Below are 23596 nucleotides of genomic sequence, written 5' to 3'. Positions count from 1 at the left end.
TATCTACAAGAAACACACTTTATTTTTTAAATATAATTTTATTTTAATTTTTATTTATTTTTTTTTAAGATTTTATTTATTTATTCATGAGAGACACAGAGAGGCAGAGACATAGGCAGAGGGAGAAGCAGGCTGCCTGCAGAGAACCTGATGTGGAACTTGATCCCAAGACCCCGGGATCATGACCCAAGCCAAAAGCAGATGCTCAACCACTGAGCCACCCAGATGCCCTATTTTTATTTTTTTAAGTAAGCTCTACACTCTATGTGGGACTTGAACTCAGAAACCCAAAATCAAGAGTTGCATGCTCTACCAACTGAGCCAGCCAGACACCCTAGAAACACATTTTAAATATAAAGCACAGGGACGCCTGGGTGGCTCAGCGGTTGAGCATCTGCCTTCGGCTGAGGGTGTGATCCTGGAGTCCCAGGATCGAGTCCCACACCAGGCTCCCTGGATGGAGCCTGCTTCTCCTCCTGCTTATGTCTCTCTCTCTTTCTCTCTCTGTCTCTCATGAATAAATATATAAAATCTAAAAAAATAAATAAATATAAAACACAAATGCATTAAAAGCAAAAGGATGGGAAAAGATATACCATACTACTATTAGTCAAAAAGAAGTTGTCTAATTTTAGACAAAATTGATTTCAGAGTCAGGAATATAACTAGATATTAAGAAAATCATTTGATAATCAAACCAGGGCAAATTCATCAAGAGTATATAACAATCCTAAATGCTTATGTACCTAATAACGGAGCTTCAAAATACATGAAACAAAAACTGATAGAAGTGCAAGGAGAAACAGACAAATCCACGACTTTAGTCAAAACATTTCACTACCGGGGTACCCGGGAGGCTCAGTCAGTTAAGCATCCAACTCTTGGTTTCAGCTCAGGTCATGATCTCAGGGTCCGGGGAGGGGGCCCTGTGTTGGGCCCTGCGTTCAGTGGAAAGTCTGCTTAAGATTCTCTCTGTCGACTCCTAACTCTGGGAAACAAACTAGGGGTGGTAGAAAGGGAGGTGGGCGGTGGGTGGGGGTGACTGGGTGATGGGCACTGAGGGGGGCACCTGATGGGATGAGCACTGGGTGTTATTCTGTATGTTGGCAAATTGAACACCAATAAAAAATAAATTTATAAAAAATTTAAAAAAGATTCTCTCTCTCTCTCTGCCCCTCCCCTACTCACATGTGTGCTCACTCTCTCTCCCTCTAAAATAAATAAATAAATCTCAAAAATGTTTTTGATGAAAATAAAAAATAAAGTTCACCACCTCTCAATGACTGATAGAATAAGTAGACAATTTGCAAGTAGACAGTACACCTGAGCAACAATCTTAACCAATATGACCTAACTGACGTTTCTAGAACATTCCATTCAATAAAAGCCGAATATACATCCTTTCCTAATGCACTTTGAACAAAATCAAATTCATTCATTGCCTTAGTCTTTACCAAGGGAAACATGAAGGAGAGTTCCCATTCCCAAGTTAATTTTTTTTGTATCAAACTAGTTCAAAGTATTACATCAAATGATAAATCTTTTAGGCTATGAGAGTAGGATGAAGATTATCACGGACAATGGCAGAATCCACCCAAGAGTTTCAAAGGAACTCAAGGGAGAAACTGTATAACTCTAAACCAAGAGATATAGCAAATCATTAAACAAAGGGCTTCTACAGGTAGAGTATATAAAAGAACTAGTAATATATAATGGGGGTGCCTAGCTAACTCAGTTGGTAGAGCATATGACTCAACCTCAGGGTTGTGAGCTTGTTGGGCATAGAGTTTACTTAAAATAAATATATAAAGGGCACTTAGGTGGCTCAATGGTTGAGCATCTGCCTTTGGTTCAAGTCATGATCCCGGGGTCCTGAGATCGAATCCCGCATCAGGCTCCCCACAGGGAGCCTGCTTCTCCCTCTGCCTATATGTCTATGCCTCTCTCTGTGTGTCTCATGAATAAATAAATAAACTCTTAAAAAATTAATAAATACATATACATAAAACAAAAAATTATATATAACACATAATTCAACATATATATATATAATATTTAATATAACAGACTTGCCAAGCAAGCTGGTAAGCACTCTAGTTAAAGACAGAACCAGCCAGCACTTAGGAAAGCTATACCTATCAAAGGAAAGAATGCAGGTTCTTATAAGGGTAAATGATCATTGCTTAATCTCTAAACTGTTACTACCACTGAATACCTACAAGTGCTGTACTAGATAGTAAATTTGTGAGAAAAGAACGAGAGGTGTTTATATTCTAAATTTGGAGGGTTTAATTATTTTCCCATTGGAAACGCTTCCTTCAAAAGAAAGAACTACAGGGACGCCTGGGTGGCTCAGTGGTTGAGCATCCACTTTGGCTTAGGGCCTGATTCCAGGGCCTGGGATCGAGTCCCACATCAGGGTCCCCACAGGAAGCCTGCTTCTCCCTCTGCTTATGTCTCTGCCTCTCTCACTCTGTCTCTCATGAATAAATAAATAAAATATTAAAAAAAAAACAAAAGAAGCCACCACAAAGAGCAGGTAAAGAAATTGTAGCAGAGGTCTGGGTGGGGGAACTAGCCTTGAGGGTCATTCTATATATATGGAACACAGTTTGAAAAACACTGATGAGCTTCAGTAAAATAACCCAAATCTCAAGAGTGACGATATGTCACACATTTATAGCACTTATAAAGTAAAACATAAAGCCACATTAATTAAGTCACCACTAATTCATAATTACTGTTAATTATAATCATTAAAGCAGAGGTCAGACGAAAGTGTCCAATTAGGATCATCTATAAAGTAAATGCTTGTTTAGTAAACTGAGCATGCTGGTTGCACTTCAGGAGCAATAATTAAACTACTTAAAAGGAGTAAGATCATTTCTTGTACTCTCAACATCTAAGAAGCACTCATTTTCAAGCAAACAACACAGACTCATAAATTGCCCCTACCTGTGTACTCTAATAATGTTTACCGGTATAGTTCCAATTAATACTTGAAAGTCATTTGCTGGTCTTTAAGCAGAACTTTCCCTAGATTTCTGAATGAGTCAAAAAGAGAGGTATGATGGGGGATCCCTGGGTGGCTCAGCGGTTTAGCGCCGCCTTTGGCCCAGGGTGTGATCCTGGAGTCCAGGGATCGAGTCCCACGTCGGGCTCCCTGCATGGAGCCTGCTTCTCCCTCTGCCTGTGTCTCTGCCTCTGTCTCTCATGAATAAATAAATAAAATATTTAAAAAAAAAAAGAGAGAGGGATGGTTCACCAATTACATCTCTAAAAAGAAGTAATGCTATTGAGCTGCATTACTCACAATAGCCAAAAGGTGGAGGCAACCCAGGTATCCATCAATGGATGGACAAACAAAATTTAGTATATATATGTAATGGAATATTGTTCAGTCTTAAAAAGGGAGGAACTTCTGACATATATTGATATATACAACTTGGATGGACCTTAAGGTATTATGCTAAGTGAATTAATAAGCCAATCACAAAAAGACAAATCCTGTATGATTCCACTCTTATGAGGTACCTACAGTAGTGAAACCCCCAGAGACAGAAAGTAGAATGGTTGGTTGCCAGGAGCTAAGGCAAGAAGGGAATGGGGAATTATTTTTTAGTGGGTAGACAGTTTCAGTTTTGCAAGATCAAGACTTCTGGAGATGACCAAGATGACCAAAAAAAGAAGGAATAACAGTCACATCACAAAGGGCCACAGTCACATGCAGCCTACTTGTAGCACCAACTGTGCCCATTACATGCCCAAGGATAAAGCCATCAAGATATTTTTTATTCAGGGACACTTGGGTGGCTCAATCTCTCAGTTTCAGTTCAAATCATGATCTCAGGGTCCTGGGATTGAGCCCCACATTAGGCTCCCAGATCCGAGGGCAGTCTGCTTGAGGATTCTCTCCCTCGGCCCCTCCACCCAGTCATACACACACTCGTGTACAGGCTCTCTCACTCTCTCTCAAATAAATAAAATCTTAGGGACACCTGAGTGGCTCAGCAGCTGAGCTGCCACCTTCGGCGCAGGGCGTGATCCTGGAGACCTGGGATCCAGTCCCACATTGGGCTCCCTGCATGGAGCCTGCTTCTCTCTCTGCCTATGTCTCTGCCTCTCTCTCTCTCTCTCTCTCTCTCTCTCTGTATGTGTGTGTGTCTCTCATTGGTAAATGAATAAATAAATAATCTTTTAAAAAAGAGTTCATTACTGGGACCATAGGAAAAACTCTTGCCGACTGGGGCATTTCCAAAGTGAAGATCTTCTAGGCCTATGTGCATTCCAAGCTGTCTGTGGGCTACATGACCATGCAGACTGAACCATTCACGCCAACGTAATCCAGAATCACTCTCCTGAAGCACAGAAGGACCCAACACTACCACCCTCACCCCGATTTAGACTTGCAGGTGCTATCCCACCACCTCCACCAAAGGCCCTGTAAGGAGCTAAGTCCTTAAAGACTGAAGAAAAACTGTTCTCTGAAAAAAAATAAAATGGAGATTATACTTTTAAAAACCAGTTAAGATGGTCACTTTTGGGACGCCTGGGTGGCTCAGTGGTTGAGCGGCTGCCATCGGCCCAGGGCGTGATCCCGGAATCCTGGGATCGAGTCCCACATCAGGCTCCCTGCATGGAGCCTGCTTCTCCCTCTGCCTGTGTCTCTGCCTCTCTCTCTCTTTCTCTGTGTCTCTCATGAATAAATAAATACAATCTTTTAAAAAAATAAAATAAAAATAAAATAAAATGTTATACAAATGCACATACACATACCAATGCATATATACAGATATTAGTAAACTTACTTTATCAAGTGTAAATGAAACTCTAAAAAAAATAACTCAGTATGTGCTCTTAATTAGAATGACTTGATGGCATTTATAAGATACATTTATTTTTTTTTTAATTTTTATTTATTTATGATAGTCACAGAGAGAGAGAGAGAGGCAGAGACACAGGCAGAGGGAGAAGCAGGCTCCATGCACCGGGAGCCCGACGTGGGATTTGATCCCGGGTCTCCAGGATCGCGCCCTGGGCCAAAGGCAGGCGCCAAACCGCTGCGCCACCCAGGGATCCCATAAGATACATTTAAATAGGGATCCCTGGGTGGCCCAGCAGTTTAGTGTTGCCTTCAGCCCAGGGCATGATCCTGGAGTCCCGGGATTGAGTCCCACGTCGGACTCCCTGCATGGAGCCTGCTTCTCCCTCTGCCCGTGACTCTGCCCCTCTCTCTGTGTGTCTCTCATGAATAAATAAATAAAATCTTTTTTTTTAAAAAAAGAAACATTTAAATAATCAGAGCTATGGTGGTGGAGAAAATCGCCAAGAAGTCCCCTCAGTTGTCACCCTCTCTCTCAGCCTGCACCCACCTAGATGAATTCTACTTGCACCTATCATGGATTCCCAAAGGCATGCCTGAAAGTCAAATGTACAAAGGTGGTAAGATTGTTTTCATCATGTATCTAAACACATTCAAAAGCTCTATTCTCCAAATGTCTATTTGTTTGGCCACTATGTGCACAATGCATAAATGTTTATTAAAATAGTGCTTCTCAGCATGTGACTCGATCTCGGGGTCTTTGGTTCGAGCCCCATGCTGTGTGTAGAGATTACTTAAATAAATAAAAACTGAAAAAAAAAAAGAAAATAGTGCTTCTCAAACTGTGTGTGTGTGTGTGTGTGTGTGTGTGTGACTACTTCTATAATAAGGACCGCACTCATTTTGCTAAGAGACTCATACATTTATCTGGTCTAAATATATGAAAAGCCTGCTTACCAGACAAGAAGGCGATATCTTGCATTAAGAAATGACTGATGTCCTTTGCACGGAGAAGCAGCTCAGTCTCTATGACAGGCGAGAAGGGAGAGAGATGACATGCATGTTAGAACACAGCTGGGAGCATCCACCTCATTCCTCATTATGCTGCAAAGAACCCTGGGGGCCCTGCAGACGCACTGCTCACCTCCTCTCTGCTCCTCTCAGCTACACGGCAAGGAAATCGCACTCTTGAAAAGATCACTGGGTAAGTAAGACCAGTGTCCTAGCTCTCGGAATCTATCCCTAGGACATAAACTACTCTCGCTCACCGGAAAGCCAGGGGCAAAGGTCCTAACCCCAGGACATCTAGATCTATGTAAAGGGTAGATGGTCACATGGAGGCACCAGAGCAGCCTGCCTTCTACTTCTGACAATGCCTTTCATTCTGCAAAGTTTACTAGTGGTTACAAAGCACTTCTCAGATCGTTTATCTTATTGGATTCTTAAAATAACCCTGAAGAAGGTATGTCTTATCTCATCTCCTAAGTCAGGAAAAGTCAGAGAGAGTAGAGTGGAGTGGTGAAGCACGTTGCTTGGGAGCCAGACAGAGGGACTGAAATCTCTGCCTGTTGCATTTCCTGGCCATACAAACATGTCCTTCCCCAATCAACCGGGCACAATAATATCTACATCATTGGGTGCTGCGCCAATGAACTGCAAACCAACTGGCATGATAGTTGGTGTTCAATAAGCAACATACGAGCTTGTCTTTGATCACAATGGGTAGAACAACATCCGTGCATTGCTCCATGTGTTTTAGATGCTCCAGCTCGCAAGTGTTAATTTGTAATGTTCCATTCCAGTGAACGCTACAAGAGCCAAAAATCAAAGCCTACTACCTGCCTCTGGTCCATGAGCAAGGGTAACTTTTTAAAGAAAACAGGGCATCAAACAAGGCTATTTTGGATTGCTGGTTTTAATGCCTGTGGTTCCACGTCTCTTATAGAAGCCATATTTCCCACTGCTCTCTGATACAAAGGGCCTTCAAAGGCCTAGTAGCTGGTGGTGTCAGGCTGATGACACATTACCCTCCTTAGTGCTCCTCAAATCATACCATATGGATGCTGTTTACCAGAAGTAATCCTGCTCAAGGGCATTAGAAAAACAAGTTCTCAGCAGGTCCACAGTACACAGAGTAATGGATATCTGCTACACAGTGACCCACCCCTCACCTAAATACTCCCTATTTCAAAGATAAAAGAAATTGAGTGACTATTTTCATAAGACACAAGCCACTGGGTTGCCTGGGTGGCTCAGTGGTTGAGCATCTGTCTTTGGCTTGGGTCATGATCCTGGGGTCCTGGGATCAAGTCCCGCATTGGGCTCCCCACAGGGAGCCTGCTTCTCCCTCTGCCTGTGTCTCTGCCTCTCTCTCTGTGTCTCCCATGAATAAATAAATATTTTTTAAAAAAGACACAGGCCATTAAAAATCTGCAATTTATTGGGATGTAAAACTCAATTCCTAAAAATGTCTTGGAATTAAGGAAAAGAGTCAACTCCTGAAGTGCCCCACGCCAAGCATGTGCATGTACATTTCCAAGCCTTCCCATCCAGACAGCTGAATAGTTATTTTTTTTAATGCTACATGTTTCCTCAGATAAAAGAATGTGGTTGTGGCAGCCACAAACATGGGTTACACACTGACATTTTTAGGGATGGAGACATGGAACAAGGTGGAAAATGGGGGTGATGCAGAGAAGTAGAAGTCTCTCTGCCCTTAGAGGCCTGCAAAAGTGGCAATGCCCCACGTGTCCCATATGATTTAAATGAGATGACATTAGACATTAAAACATTCCTACATAATAGGACCAAAATTTCCCCCCTGTGCTGAGAAATAGGAAGATCTCCCAAGATCAATCAGTGAATATTATGTCAGATGGCACTTCTGGAAGTACTAATAGCTACAATTTGATTCCTCCCATTACCACTCAGGCACTTGCATAACTATGGAAACCGTGCGCATCTACTCTACAATTCTTCAATCCTGTCACATAAGGACCTGGACCCCAGTGCTGGCTTAGCCACCGAGCAGCTCTGTGATCTTGAGCAAGTCACGCCCCAACACTTGCCCCACTGTCCCCCATTGCAGAAGTGAGGGTCATTCAGCAAATGCTTTCTCGGGCCCCTTACATTCGAGGAGCTACAAGGACAGGTAAAATCCAGAATTACAAGGAAAACATACTGATGTTTCTATTGTAAAATGTCTCCCACAACTGTGCTCAGAAAGTCACATCACCATACTAACAAAAAAGGAGGAGATAATGGTTGAAAGAGAAGATGTCGTTACTTTAAGAGAGAGGGGAGAGAAGACACAGGGGTTACCTGTGCGTAGCCGCACAACACAAGGTGAGATGATTGCTGAGAAAAAGGAGAGTGAGAGAAGTGGCTTTGGGCAAGGTGGACACTGGGTGACACCCTGCTTCGTATCTGACCCTCTTGAATTTCCACACATCTTGCCTCCTGAAATATAAAGGTGAGGACAGATCCAATTTATCATGTTCCTCTTGCTGACCCTTTAACCTCTTTTAATCTGGGCACGAGAAATAAAAAGCCAAGATCACCAAAGCTGGATCAAGTTTACACACAGCATGTTGCTCGTCGAGCAGATTCATATTTGACAGCAGGCTTGTCAAGCCGACCCTCGTGAAAGCTCAATGACTCGCAAACCAGGGGCATGTGCTCTTCTTACTTTGGACTAGTCGCTCAACCGAAGAAATGTTGGTTGGGAAGCCCAAAGAAGGGCACTAACTCAGTAGGCAATCTGACAGACACCCTAAAAACATCCCGATGGAGCAGCTCTTTGACTCCGCTGATGAACCACATAGGTGTAGAGTCTAATGCAATCACCTTCAAACTGCAAGCAAAAGACCAGAAAAGTGCTTGCCAATTCATTCATTCCATACATATGATTAGGAAGCAAAAGAGACCAGCTTTTACTGCCTCGACCATAAATCACAAACTCATTAGTAGTATTTCTTTTTTAAAAGATTTATTTATTTATTTTAGAGAGCGAACAGGTGAGAGAGAGCACAAGTGGGGGGAGGGGCAGAGGGAGAGGGAGAACTGACTCCCTGCAGACTCCCCACTGAGCACAGATGTAGGGCACCATCTCATGACCCTAAGATCATGACTGGAGAGGAAACAAAGAGTCACACACTGAACCGACTGAGCCACCCAGGTGCTCCTAATATTTCTCTTTTAAAATCAATTAGTTCTTTTATAGAAGATAGTTGTACAGGGGTACCTGGCTGGCTCAGTCAGTGGAGCATGCAACTCTTGGTCTCGAGTCATGTGTTCAGGGCCAATTTGGGTGGAGAGATCACTTAAAAAAAAAAAAAGACTGGGGCACCTGGGTGGCACAGTCAGCTAGGTGTTCAACTCTTGGTTTCAGCTTGGGTCCTGATCTCGGTGTTTTAAGATCAGGCCCTGTGTAGGGCTCACACTCAGCCTGGAATCTGCTTGAGATTGTCTCCCCCTCTGCCCTTCCTGCTTGTGCTTCCTGCTTCTCTCTCTCTCTCAAATAAATTAATAAATCTTTTTTGAAATTTTGTGTAAATGCAGAGACAAGCTCAGAATTCAAATATGAAGAATTTAAAAGTCCTAAAAGGTATAGAAATAAATAATATATTCTGAATGGATGGTTCACAGACATTTAATTAGTTGATTCATTTTGGTTGTGTCACTTGCAGAGATGGAGAACACTTGTCACCTTGATACAAGGTGTCCTTCATAGTTTGTAAAGATTGAAACACTGAATATTAAGCATACTGCCACATTTCCCAGCACACACACACACACACACACACACACACACACAGTGCAATTTCTTGGGCTAGGTATGGAGTATGAATACCTATTTGATCATGTACTCTTTTGGTTTGTTGGTTGGTTGGTTGGTTGGTTGGTTGGTTGGTTGGTTAATTGGGCAGTTGGTTCACTGGTTGGTTGTTTTTTTTCCCCTCAGAGAGAGAAGACAAAGCAACAGAGATAGCTATACAGACTCCATGTGAAGAAGCATTTTGTTCTAAATGTCAGAACTCTTTGTAGATGAAATAACTGCCATGGTAGGTACAGAAAGGAGCCCTGCTCTATCACAGATAGTGTTTGAACAAAGCTCAAGCTGCTCTGTGGTAAGGAGGCTAGTGAGGACAATCAAGTGAATAGTAGGGTTGGAATAAATAATCTATCACGTCCTACTTCAAGAGTCTATGCCTCTATGATGTGACTATTATTACCATTCCAAGGAATTTAAATTCTGTTTATCAACTCCTATAGAGAAAACAATAGTTTAGAAAGTAACTTGAGGAGTGCTTATGTGGCTCAGTCGGTTAAGTGTCCAACTCATGATCTCAGCTCAGATTTTGACCTCAGGGTCATGAGTTCAAGCCCCAGGATGGGTTCTACAATGGACTCCATGCTGGGTGTGGAGCCTATTAAAAAAAAAGTTAAGTAAGTTGGTATCTATAAGCATTCTCATTTTTTAAAGATTTTTATATTTTTTAAAGTAATCTCTATACACCCAGGGCCTCTGGTAGGCTCAGTCAGTAAAGCATTCGATGACTCTTGGTCTCGGGGTTGTGAGTTCCAGCTTCACATTGGGCATGATGACTACTTTTTAAAAAAGAAAAAGGAAATCTCTATACCCAACATGGAGCTTGAACCCACAATCTTGAGGTCGAGAGTCACACGCTCCACTGACCAAGCCAGACAGGTGTCCCTGTAAGCATTCTCATTCTATAGAAAGCATTTTTACTCTAGATTCTGGTGTATAACAGCAATAATTCCAATCCTTGAGCGTTATTTCACTGTGATACTCTCATGTACATTTATCCTTTCTCTGGGGTTTCTGTTCATATCAATAGAATAAAACAAGTTTGAACCATGCTGCACGCACTTCCCATTCTGTCTATGGCTTAAAGAGCTATGGCAAACAAAATGCTGCAAAGGGGAAATAACTCTATATTCTCAAGTTTTCCTAAAAATAAGAAGCAAAAATGGAGCTCAGATTAAAATAGAATAGAGGAAAGTGGGGGCACCTGGGTGGCTCCGTTGGTTAAGCGTCTGCTTTCAGCTCAGGTCATGATCCCAGGGTCCTGGGATCAAGCCCGATGTTGGGCTCCCTGCTCAGCAGGAAGTCTGCTTCTCCCTCTGCCTCTGTCCCTCTCCTTGCTTGTGGGTTCCCTCTCTCACTCTCTCAAATAAATAAAATCATTTTAAAAATAAAATACTATACAAGGGAAAGTAATGGAAACATCAACCAGAGGGATAACAGTCATTTCTATGGCCATCAACCTACTGCCACCACCAGCATGAAAACAGAGGGGAAACGTGTCAGATATGATTCATGATACTTATCATTTGCTGATCACCTACTACTTGTCAGGCTCAACATAGAGCACTTTCTATGCATTTGCTCTGATCTCAACAACAATCCTCCAAGATGGATATTAAAACCCTCACCTTACAAATGAGGAAACAGGCTTGGAGAAGCATCCATTCACATTTATTCATTCAAGAAATTCACACTAAGCAACTGTCAGGCACCAAGCACTGTTCATACCCACGGGAGAATCTAGTAGCTTTAGAAGAAGCTTTTACGGTATCATTTATTTGGTCCCCTAACCTTCTTCAGACAATCTAAAATCTGCCCTCAGAAGTATACTCAATTAGCTCTAATGCAAATTACTAACTAGATATGCCTCCATAACCTCCCATTTTCTTCCAGGAAGAGTTTTATTCCAAACTGTATCAAGAATGTTTATAAACAATCTTTTGCAAGAAACTCCATCATTTTTACAGTTTGAAATCCTTAACAATGATGGTTACTTTTAGCAATCAACTCTTTGAAAGTTCCCTATTGCTGATGTGCAGAACTCAGATAAAATTAGGTTTTGAGTCTTAAATCCTGTTGCAAGCAGATGGGATTCTACGAGTGTAATTTTTCCCTTTCAGTGTGAAAGGCAAATACACTATCCATCTGTAAGCAGTAATGACTTAGCACGTGCAACAAACTGAAGTGCTGTCTTGACTTGTGTTATGCTTTAAAAAGTGGAATAAACAAAAGGGTGATTCTGAAACAATCACAAAATGAATTCCCATTACACCACAGAACAAACCATATCGTACTTTGTTCTGCAATAAAGGTACAGTATGAAAGACTCACATAATTCTGTACTAACAAAAGAAAACAAAGATTCATGCTAAATCCTCCTGCTAACAATGTGCTGGAACCTCCTTCCAATCCACTATAATTCAATTCACCAAGCATCTACTGGTTTTTTATGTGTTCCTCCCTGCTGGGTGCTACAGCCTATTGGAACATAAACAGTGTCACACCTTAAAAAGCTTAAAAATTAAGAGAAGATATGACAACCGGCCATAAAATATAGTACACAGTATCTACTATAAGAGAAATATACAGTACAGGGCATGGGGGATGAGATTATTGCATCTAAATTGAGCAAGTGAGAAAAAGGAAAGTTTCATAGATGATGTGACATCTGAGCTGGGCCTTGAAAACTGATTAGGATTCAAATACATGGACAGGAGAATAGAGGACATTCCAAGTGCCAATGCAGGAGTTGGTGAAGGCACTGGGGACTATATGTAGCCTGATGTGATTTGAGCTGAGGGCATGGGATAGTCCAGCCACAGCTAGAAAGCAAGACTAGAAGCAAAAAGTGGAGAACTCTGCATGCTTCCAGAAGAGGTGAGCAGTCTTCTGAAATGCTTCTGATCCAGAATCATTGACTTAGCACAAAGATATATTCCAAGCAGGCAATTCTTGTAATACCACAGCAGGGATATAGAAACTGGTAGATTCCATAATCAATTAGCTACTAACCTATGGTAGAACCTCAGACAATTCACTGAAGATCCACATGATGCAGGTTGTTTATAAGTACCTACACAACAAAATGAGTGGGAAGAGAAAGGTAAGTGAAAGTCCCTCTTTTGTGTGTTATAAACTCCAGATAAAACTTGATTTGTGTACTATTCTAAAATGCTTATTTTTTTTCACTATTAACATTTTTAAAATCTAGAGATATCTTAGCTTCGCCATCACATTTTCATTTTTCCATCCCAAACAAACCGTGAGAGACTCTTAACTCTTGGAAACAAACGAAGGGTTATTGGAGGGGAGTTTGGTGGGAAGGTGGCATAACTGGGTGATGGCATTCAGGAGAGCACATGATGGGATATGGAACTGATGAATTATTAAACTCTACATCTGAAACTAATGAGGTACTAAATGTTGGCTAATTGAATTTGAATTATTTTTAAAAACCCTATATTAAGTATCTTAACATATCAATTACAATCATGAAAAAAAATAAGAAATTACAAAATAAATTCCCAACCTCTTTGTGCTTGAGATAAATAAACACACACACACACACACACACACACACACACACACACACATCTTTAGATTTCATGACTATCATTTAATTTTTTTTAAGTAGGCGCCATGCACAATGTAAGACTTAAACTCGCAACCCTGATAGATCGAGTCAGATGCTCTACTGACTGAGCCACCCAGGTGTCCCAACAACTGTCATTTTAGATGTCATATAGTACAAGGTAATGTGGCATGGTAAAAGAAATCAAAACTGTCCATTCAATATGATGTCAACTATATACTTCAATGTTAATAGGGTTTTTCCTCTGGACCATAAAATTCACTTTGGGGGCATATTTTCAACATTTCTTTTGTAATGATCAAGTTCACTTTTTTTTAAGACTATTTTTAAGACTATTTTTTAAGAGCAGTTTTACGTTTACAGCAAAACTGAGGGGAAAATAGAATATAGAATATATATATATATATATATATATATATATAGAATATACCCCTTATTCCTACGTATGCAGTCTTTCCCATTGTCAACATCCTGGACTAGAGTGGTACATGTCACAGATGAGAGGACTAAACTGACACATCATTATCAATTGATTTTTAACAAAGACAAGAAAATTCAATGAGGAAAGAATACTCTTCAACAAATGATGATGGGACAGCAGGATATCCACATTCAAAAGAATGAAGTTGGGGGGAAAAAAGAATGAAGTTAGATTCCTACCTTATACCATATACATAAATTAACTCAGATCAAATTTTGAAACATAAGATCTAAAACAATACAATTCTTAAAGTATAGGAATAAGTCTTTGGGGGGGGACAAGCTGGCGGAGTAGGGTCCCCAAGTCACCTGTCCCCAACAACTTACCTAGATAACTTCCAAACCATCCTGAACACCTAGAAGCTGACCTGAGATTTAAAGAGAGAACAGCTGGAACACTACAGAGACAAGAGTTTGCGCTTCTTCTAACAAGGTAAGAAGACGGAAAAAAAAAAAGAATCCAGTGGGGGAGAGGTGCCTGCAAGGAGCCTCAGGACAGGGGATCCACGCCCCGAGAAGCAGGAACTTTGACTCCCCCCATCCCCTGACTATTGCAGGGAAACCAGGCAGGATCCCAGGAGGGGACTAAACCACAAGAAGAAATTTGAAAGGATTTCAAACACGTGGAGGTTAAGGACCATCCTGCTAAAAGATGAAAGGGTCAACCAGGAAATTAAGGAAGAATTAAAAAGGTTCATGGAAACTAATGAGAATGAAGATACAACCGTTCAAAATCTTTGGAATACAGCAAAAGCAGTCCTGAGGGGGAAATACATCGCATTACAAGCATCCATCCAAAAACTGGAAAGAACTCAAATATAAAAACTAACCTTGCACCTAAAGGAGCTGGAGAAAAAACAGCAAATAGATCCTACACCCCCCCCCAAAAAAAAAGATCCTACACCCAGCAGAAGAAGAGAGTTAATAAAGATTTGAGCAGAACTCAACGAAATCGAGACCAGAAGAACTGTGGAAGAGATCAACAAAAGCAGGAGTTGGTTCTTTGAAAGAATTAATAAGATAGATAAACCATTAGCCAGCCTTATTAAAAAGAAGAGAGAAAAGACTCAAATTAATAAAATCATGAATGAGAAAGGAGAGATCACTACCAACACCAAGGAAATACAAACGATTTTAAAAACGTTATGAGCAGCTATATGCCAATAAATTAGGTAATCCAAAAGAAATGGACACATTTCTGGAAAACCACAAACTACCAAAACTGGAACAGGAAGAAAGGGAAAACCTGAACAGGCCAATAACCAGGGAGGAAATTGAAGCAGTCATCAAAAACCTCCCAAGACACAAAAGTCCAGGGCCAGATGGCTTCCCAGGGGAATTCTAGCAAACGTTTAAACGTTTAAAGAAGAAACAATACCTATTCTACTAAAGCTGTTCTGAAGATAGGAAGGGATGGAATACTTCCAAACTCATTCTATGAGGCCAGCATCACCTTAACTCCAAAACCAGACAAAGACCCACCAAAAAGGAGAATGATAGACCAATATCCCTGATGAACATGGATGCAAAAATTCTCAACAAGGTACTAGCCAATAGGATCCAACAGTGCATAAAGAAGATTATTCACCATGACCAAGCGGGATTTATCCTGGGGATGCAAGGCTGGTTCAACACTCGTAAAGCAATCAGCGTGATAGGTCATATCAACAAGAGAAAACAAGAACCATATGATCCTCTTCATAGATGCAGAGAAAGCATTTGACAAAATACAGCATCCATTCCTGATCAAAACTTTTCAGAGTGTAGGGATAGAGGGAACATTCCTCAGCACTTAAAAGCCATCTACAAAAAGCCCACAGCAAATATCATTCTCAATGGGGAAACACTGGGAGCCTTTCCTCTAAGATCCCAAGACAGGGATGTCCACTCTCACCACTGCTATTCAACATAGTACTAGAAGTCTTAACCTCAGCAATCAGGCAACAAAAAGAAATAAAAGGCATTCAAATTGGCAAAGAAGAAGTCAAACTCTCCTTCTTCGCAGATGACATGATACTGTACACAGAAACCCCAAAAGACTCCACCACAAGATCGCTAGAACTCATGCAGCAATTTGGCAGTGTGGCAGGATACAAAATCAATGCCCAGAAGTCAGTGGCATTTCTATACACTAACAATGAAACTGAAGAAAGAGAAATTAAGGAGTCAATCCCATCTACAATTGCACCCAAAAGCATAAGATACCTAGGAATAAACCTAACCAAAGAGGTAAAGGATCTATACCCTAGAAACGACAGAACACTTCTGAAAGACATTGAGGAAGACACAAAGAGATGGAAAAATATTCCATGCTCATGGATTAGAAGAATTAATATTGTGAAAATGTCAACGTTACCCAGGGCAATTTACACGTTTAATGTAATCTCTATCAAAATACCATGGACTTTCTTCAGAAAAGAGTTGGAACAAATCATCTTAAGATTTGTGTGGAATCAGAAAAGACCCTGAATAGCCAGGGAATATTGAAAAAGAAACCCAGAGCCGGGGGCATCACAATGCCAGAGTTTAGGTTGTACTACAAAGCTGTGATCATCAAGACAGTGTGGTACTGGCACAAAAACAGACACATAGATCAATGGAACAGAATAGAGAACCCAGAAATGGGCCCTCAACTCTATGGTCAACTAATATTCGACAAAGCAGGAAAGACTATCCACTGGAAAAAGGACAGTCTCTTCAATAAATGGTGCTGGGAAAATTGGACAGCCACGTGCAGAAGAATGAAACTAGACCACTCTCTTACACCATACACAAAGAGAAACTCAAAATGGATGAAAGATCTAAATGTGAGACAAGACTCCATTAAAATCCTAGAGGAGAACACAGGCAACACCCTTTTTGAACTTGGCCACAGCAATTTCTTGCAAGATACATCTATGAAGGCAAGAGAGACAAAAGGAAAAATGAACTATTGGGACTTGATCAAGATAAGAAACTTCTGTACAGCAAAAGAAATAGTCAACAAAACTCAAAGACAACCTACAGAATGGGAGAGGATATTTGCAAATGACGTATCAGATAAAGGGCTAGTATCCAAGATCTATAAAGAACTTATTAAACTCAACACCAAAGAAACAATCCAATCATGAAATGGGCAAAAGACATGAACAGAAATCTCACAGAGGAAGACATAGACATGGCCAACACGCACATGAGAAAATGCTCCACATCACTTGCCATCAGGGAAATACAAATCAAAACCACAAGGAGATACCACCTCACCCCAGTGAGAATGGGGAAAATTAACAAGGCAGGAAACAACAAATGTTGGAGAGGATGTGGAGAAGGGGGAACCCTCTTGCGCTGTTGGTGGGAATGTGAACTGGTGCAGCCACTCTGGAAAACTGTGTGGAGGTTCCTCAAAGAGTTAAAAATAGAACTACCCTATGACCCAGCAATTGCACTGCCTGGGATTTAGCCCAAAGATACAGATGCAGTGAAACGCCGGGACACCTGCACCCCGATGCTATAGCAGCAATGTCCACAATAGCCAAACTGTGGAAGGAGCCTCGGTGTCCATCGAAAGATGAATGGATAAAGAAGCTGTGGTATATGTATACAATGGAATATTCCTCAGCCATTAGAAACGACAAATACCCACCATTTGCTTTGACATGGATGGAACTGGAGGGTATTATGCTGAGTGAAATAAGTCAATCGGAGAAGGACAAATATTATATGGTCTCATTCATTTGGGGAATATAAAAAATAGTGAAAGGGAATAAAGGGGAAAGGAGAGAAAATGAGTGGGAAATATCAGTGAGGGTGACAGACCATGAGAGACTCCTAACTCTGGGAAACAAACAAGGGGTAGTGGAAGGGGAGGTGGGCAGGGGGTGGGGGTGACTGTGACAGGCACTGATGGGGGCACTTGACGGGATGAGCACTGGGTGTTATGGTATATGTTGGCAAATTTAACTCCAATTAAAAAATATACAAAAAATTAAAAATTTAAAAATTTAAAAATAAATCTTTGGGACTTTGCATTAAGCAAAACCTTCGTGTATATATATGGCATCAAAATCACAAGCAATTGTGATTTGCTTTTGTCAAAATTTAAACTTTTGTACTTCAAAGGACACTAACAAGAAAGTGAAGACAATCCACAGAATGGGAGAATGTATTTGCAAATCATTTATCTGTTAAGGAATATGTATCTAGAATACATAAGGAACACTCACTAAACAATAATAATACAAATAACACAACTAAAAATGGGCAAAGGATTTGAATACATATCTCCAAAGAAGATATAAAAATGGCCAATAAGATCATGCAAAGATGCTTGACATCATTTAGTCATTATGGACATGCCTATCAAGACCACAATGAAATACCACTTTACACTCATAATCAAAAACAGACAATTACTAGTGTTAGCAAGTATGTGGACAAATTAGATGCCTCATACACTGTTCATGGGAATATAAAATGGTTTAGCCCCTGTGAAAAACAGTTGTGCAATTCCTCAAAAAGCTAAATGGAGAGTTAGCATATGACCTTGCACTTGCACTTTTACTTCTAGGTGTATACCCCACCACATGAAAACTGGGGTGCCTGCCTGGCTCAGTCGATGGCATGTGCAACTCTTGATCTTGGGGTGTGTGTTCGAACCCCAAGTTAGGTGTAAAGATTATGTAAAAATAAAATCTTTTTTTTTTTGAAATTTATTTATGATAGTCATACAGAGAGAGAGGGAGAGAGAGGCAGAGACATAGGCAGAGGGAGAAGCAGGCTCCATGCACCGGGAGCCCGATGTGGGATTCAATCCCGGGTCTCCAGGATCGCGCCCCGGGCCAAAGGCAGGCGCCAAACCGCTGCACCACCCAGGGATCCCATAAAATCTTTTAAAACATGAAAGAACACAAATATCCATCAACTGAAGAATGGATAAACAAAATGCGGTATATCCATACAATGGAAGATTATTTGGCAATAACGTAATGAAGGGCTGACACATGCTACAGTATGGATAGATCTTCAAAATATTTTACTAAATGAAAGAAGTCACAAATTTTATTATTTCATCTATATGAAATATTCAGAATAGGCAGAGAGAGAGAGAAAGAGAAAATAGATTCACGATAGCTTATGGCTGGGGAAATGGGGCATTTGGAGGCATGATGGCAGAAGGGTACAGAGCTTCTTTTAGGAATGATGAAATGTCCTAAAACTGATTGCGGTGATGGCTACACAAGTCTGTGAATGTGCTAAAAACACTGAATTTTACAATTCAAATGGGAAAATTGTGGGGCAAGTGAATTGTATCTCAATAAAACTTGCAAAAAAGAAACGAACGGAATAATTAGTATTTGTAAGAAAATGTCCATTGGAGCAAAGGATGCACCTTTGCTCCTTCTCCTTCCTAAGGACTATTTAACCATGAAAAACAAATAGAAGAAAGCTCATCTTTTGGAAATACATGTTAGGGGATCCCTTGGTGGCCCAGCGGTTTGGGGCCCGCCTTTGGCCCAGGGCATGGTCCTGGAGTCCCAGGATCGAGTCCCACATCAGGCTCCCTGCATGGAGCCTGCTTCTCCCTCTGCCTGTGTCTCTGCCTCTCTCTCTCTCTGTGTCTCTCATGAATAATAAATAAATCTTTTAAAAAATGGAAATACATGTTAGGGAAAAAAAGATGAAGGTTATGCATAAAGATAAACCATAATGACACGGTGGCTATACTTGGGTTTTATCTTGGGTGATGTATCCATATAAAATTCTGATTTTTTTCACAAAAATATTTCTTATAGAGGTAATATAGCACATTACTTCTGAGTATGTGCTCCAGGGACAAAGTGCCTGGATTCCAATTTCAGCTCTAGCACTTGCAAGTTGTATGACCTTAGACAATCTGCTTCAACAGGTGCCTCAGTTTCCTTTATTGGTAAAAGGGGGAAAATGATAGTACCTGTTTCACAGGGTTATTGTAATGAGTAAATTTTTTAATACAAAGACTTGGAACAGGGTCTAGGATATGGTAAGTGCTCAATAAATGTTAAATTGTTAAAGAATTAAGAAAAAAGAACATTGTAATGTTAAAGATTTAGTGCACAAGTGAGCATTTAGGAAGTGGCAGACAATGATGAGAATTAGCAGCATGGTTCTGCAAAGACTTAAATTCTCACCTTCCCCAGTCACAAGTGCGCTAGAGCCAGAATACCACTTCCATTTTTTTTAAAGATTTTATTTATTCATGAGAGACACAGAGAGAGAGGCAGAGACCCAGGCAGAGGGAGAAGCAGGCTCCCTGCAGGGAACCCAATGTGGGATTCGATCCCAGGACCCTGGGATCATGACCTGAGCTGAAGGTAGATACTCAATGACTGAGCCACCCAGGGGCCCTACCACTTCTATCTTTTGGATCATCTGCAGATAGGGGAATAATAGGTCATGGTTCCCTGTCTTCATCTCAGGTCTTGAATACAAGGAAATCCTTAAAATCTCATCTTTGAACATAAAAACTTCTTTCAGGACACCTGGGTGGCTCAGTCAGTTAAGCATCTGCCTGGGGTTCAGGTCATGATCCCAGGGTCATAGGATCGAGCCCTGAGTCAAGCACCCTGAGCCATGAAGTCAAGCCCTGTGTTGGGTTCCACGCTCAGTGTGGAGTCTGCTTAGGACCCTTTCTCCCTCTCCCTCTGCCCCTCCCCCCACTCATGCTCTCGTCCTTGCCCTCTCCCTCTCTCTCCTCTCACAAATAAACAAAATCTTAAAAAAAATAAGACTTGAACTTTCAAATTTAAAAAACACAGAGGAGGGCAGCCCTGGTGGCTCAGCGGTTTAGTGCCACCTTCAGCCCAGGGCGTGATCCTGGAGATCCGGGATCGAGTCCCGCATCGGGCTCCCTGCATGGAGCCTGCTTCTCCCTCTGCCTGCATCTCTGCCTATCTGTGTGTGTGTGTGTGTGTCTTGTGAATAAATAAAGAAAATCTTAAAACACACACACACACACACACACACACACAGAGGATCTTCCCTTATTGGTAACATAGGGAACTAAAAATCCTGAAAAACCTTCCTGTTACAAAACACAAAAGCATGGTGGGAAAAATGAAATTAAATTTCGTTTCAAATGTATGGCTAAACTGGCAGGAAGACAAGGAAATCCTCAGAGGCTAAAACCATAGCAAGGGTGCATATCCCGAGAGAGGAGCCAACTGGCATCTGGCATCTGGCAGTTCCCGGGTGACTTAGAACTTGGTTTGAATGGTCATGCGCTGGTGAAGATTCAAAGCCTACAGCATTGGGAATCAGATCAGAGAAAACACAGAATTTCTGTACCACCTGTGGATAGCATAGAACTTCTTATATAAACAGAATACAAGTGGTACAAAGCCTAAAAGACCAATAATTTAGGCTACATTAAAATCAAAATTTTCAAAAAAAAAAAACAAACAAAAATCAAAATTTTCTTTCATCAAAAGGCATCGTAAAGAAAATGATGAGCTAAGCCATAAATCATGTGCAGATATTTGCAAAGCATACAGAGAAAAGCAAATAGCATCAAGGATATGTGAAAGATTAGAAGTCAGTAAAAAAAAAAAAAGACAAATCACCCCATAGAAAAGTGAAAAGAATTAACACAAACGGGCATTTCACAAAGAAGAAAGATTTAAAAAGATCCTTGATTGCATTTGTAATGTGTGAAATGCAAATCTCAAGGACAATAAGATAATCTTTTATCCCAACCACTTAAGTAACAATTTTTAAAAATCAACATTGGCAAGCACCTAAATTGTGCAACAACAGGAGCACAGATAGGTTTGGGTTTTGGCCTTGCCGCAGATTTTTCTCATGAAGCATGCATTTTTGAAAGACCACCTTAATTAACAATTGCTTTAGTGCTTAACGGTAAGAGAACAAATCAGGCGGAGTTTTTACCCTGATAGAACTGAAGGGTAAATACAATGACTTGATACAGTCTAAAATGGAAGAAAAAAAAATCAGTGAGACGGGGCAACAGAGACCAAAGGAACTCTGAGGTTGCTTTAAAGACATGTATAGGGTCGCCTGGGTGGCTCAGCGGTTGAGCGCCTGCCTTCAGCCCAGGGCCTGATCCTGGGGTCCCGGGATCGAGTCCCACGTCGGGCTCCCTGCATGGAGCCTGCTTCTCCCTCTGCCTGGGTCTGTGTCTCTCATGAGTAAATAAATAAAATCTTTTTAAAAAATAAAGACACGTATAATGTCATATCAAATATTTGAAAGCGTGGCCTGAGTACCTACTACGCATTCAACGTCGTCTGACCACTGGGTTTACACAGCACATAATAATCAATAGGTTCCAATTCGGGGAAGACCGTCCACAGATCTCGCTTGTCCTCAGATACTCAACCTTTTAATCGTGCTTGGAAGGAAGGAAGCGTGGGACAATTTTACCCCCAGTAGCACGAAGTGGAACTCTAGGGGAAGATGGGAAATGAAAAGAAGAAATGAGAGGAGGAAGGAAAGAAGAGAAATACAAAACAGGTATCCACATTTCAACACGTTAGGCCTCGTTCGTGTATCTATCGGCCACTCTCATCACTCTGTATTTCTTCTTTCAACAAACCTTTGTTAGATTCCTACCTTGTGCCAGGCTCCATGCAGTGCTGGGGACGCAGAAATCAGTTAAGACACTGGCCTGGATCCCACAGGGCTCTTCTGGGAGCAGGAAGCAGTTAGAGCCCAGAGTGGGGAGTTAAACAGAATTGAGCCCAGGGTGCTGGGAGCACACTGAGAAAGGACATCCAGCACTAGACTGATAAAACAGATCACATGTAAGAAGATAATAAGAAAATAAAACCACAAACAATTGGTTTGATGCCCTAACCTATGCTGAATGGTATCTCTTGGGACTTGGGCAGCCCGGGTGGCTCAGCGGTTTAGCGCTGCCTTCAGCCCAGGGCCTGATCCTGGAGACCCGGGATCGAGTCCTGCATTGGGCTCCCTGCATGGAGCCTGCTTCTCCCTCTCCCTCTGCCTGTGTCTGTGCCTCTCTCTCTGTGTGTGTCTCTCATGAATAAATGCATAAAATCTTTAAAAGAAAATATCTCTTGGGATCCCTGGGTGGCGCAGCAGTTTGGCGCCTGCCTTTGGCCCAGGACGCGATCCTGGAGACCCCGGATCGAATCCCACATCGGGCTCCTGGTGCATGGAGCCTGCTTCTCCCCCTGTCTGTGTCTCTGCCTCTCTCTCTCTCTCTCTCTCTCTCTCTGTGACTATCATAAATAAAAAAAATTTTTAAAAAAAAGAAAATATCTCTTGGGACTCAATATCAGCATATCAGTTTCAGGTTATGATTCTAGGTTATCCAAGATCGATGGCCTCTGACCTGCTTCCAAGGAGAACCACCCGGCAGCAGGCTGCCTCACCTTGTCACGGGTCAGACAGACCTGTGGGTGCTGCAAATGAAGGGAAACTTTATTTCTGTGATTTTTGCAAACACCGATGTTCATGTGTTTATTATGTGCCCACATATAGTACACAAATGTGAAATTTTTAAGTATTGCAGTTAAATTGGCTCGTTTTGAAAGCTTCCTCTTCCATTTTTAAGATCACTTATAAAGTCAACATGCAGTATAAAGAAGCCCACAGTGACAGGAAAAAGGTAAAAACTGCAGTATGGAGCCTCTTCTTACTCTTCCAGCACTAAAGCTCTTTGGTGTACCTTAAATTTGATCATGTATCCTAACATTTGCAGCCCCTTCCTTAGTCAACTGCACTCAAAAAAGTAATGAAAGAGAACAAATTTACAGTCCCCAGAAATTGACATCAATCTTTGCTGATGCCAGGACTACGGTAAAAGTGCTTTTTTTTTTTTTTTGAAAGTGCTTTTAAAAATGTATTGGCATCATCAAAACTATACAATTGT

At 41.2% G+C, this 23596-nt stretch overlaps 1 protein-coding gene across 6 annotated transcripts in view; it reads right to left on the bottom strand.

The window, feature by feature from the left end:
* Positions 1–22443, bottom strand: part of MCF2 (MCF.2 cell line derived transforming sequence) — a 100250-nt gene extending 77807 nt beyond the window's left edge. For 4 of the 6 annotated variants that reach the window (XR_013375194.1, XR_013375195.1, XM_077890155.1 and 1 more), the window contains exons 1-2: positions 22312–22443; positions 5780–5848 (exon numbers count right to left, since the gene is read on the bottom strand). Coding sequence is in view for 4 of the 6 variants with exons in the window: in XM_077890155.1 (XP_077746281.1) it covers positions 5780–5804 (25 nt within the window). In the remaining 2 variants the exon portion in view is untranslated. The remainder of the gene's footprint in view (positions 1–5779; positions 5849–22311) is intronic. The other 2 variants (XM_077890156.1, XM_077890157.1) reach the window with 2 other exon arrangements.
* Between the last annotated feature and the right edge of the window lie 1153 nt (positions 22444–23596).

The sequence above is a fragment of the Canis aureus genome, chromosome X, assembly GCF_053574225.1.
Source record: "Canis aureus isolate CA01 chromosome X, VMU_Caureus_v.1.0, whole genome shotgun sequence".
Classification (NCBI taxonomy): Eukaryota; Metazoa; Chordata; class Mammalia; order Carnivora; family Canidae; genus Canis; species Canis aureus.
This window is presented reverse-complemented; position numbering and strand designations above follow the sequence as displayed.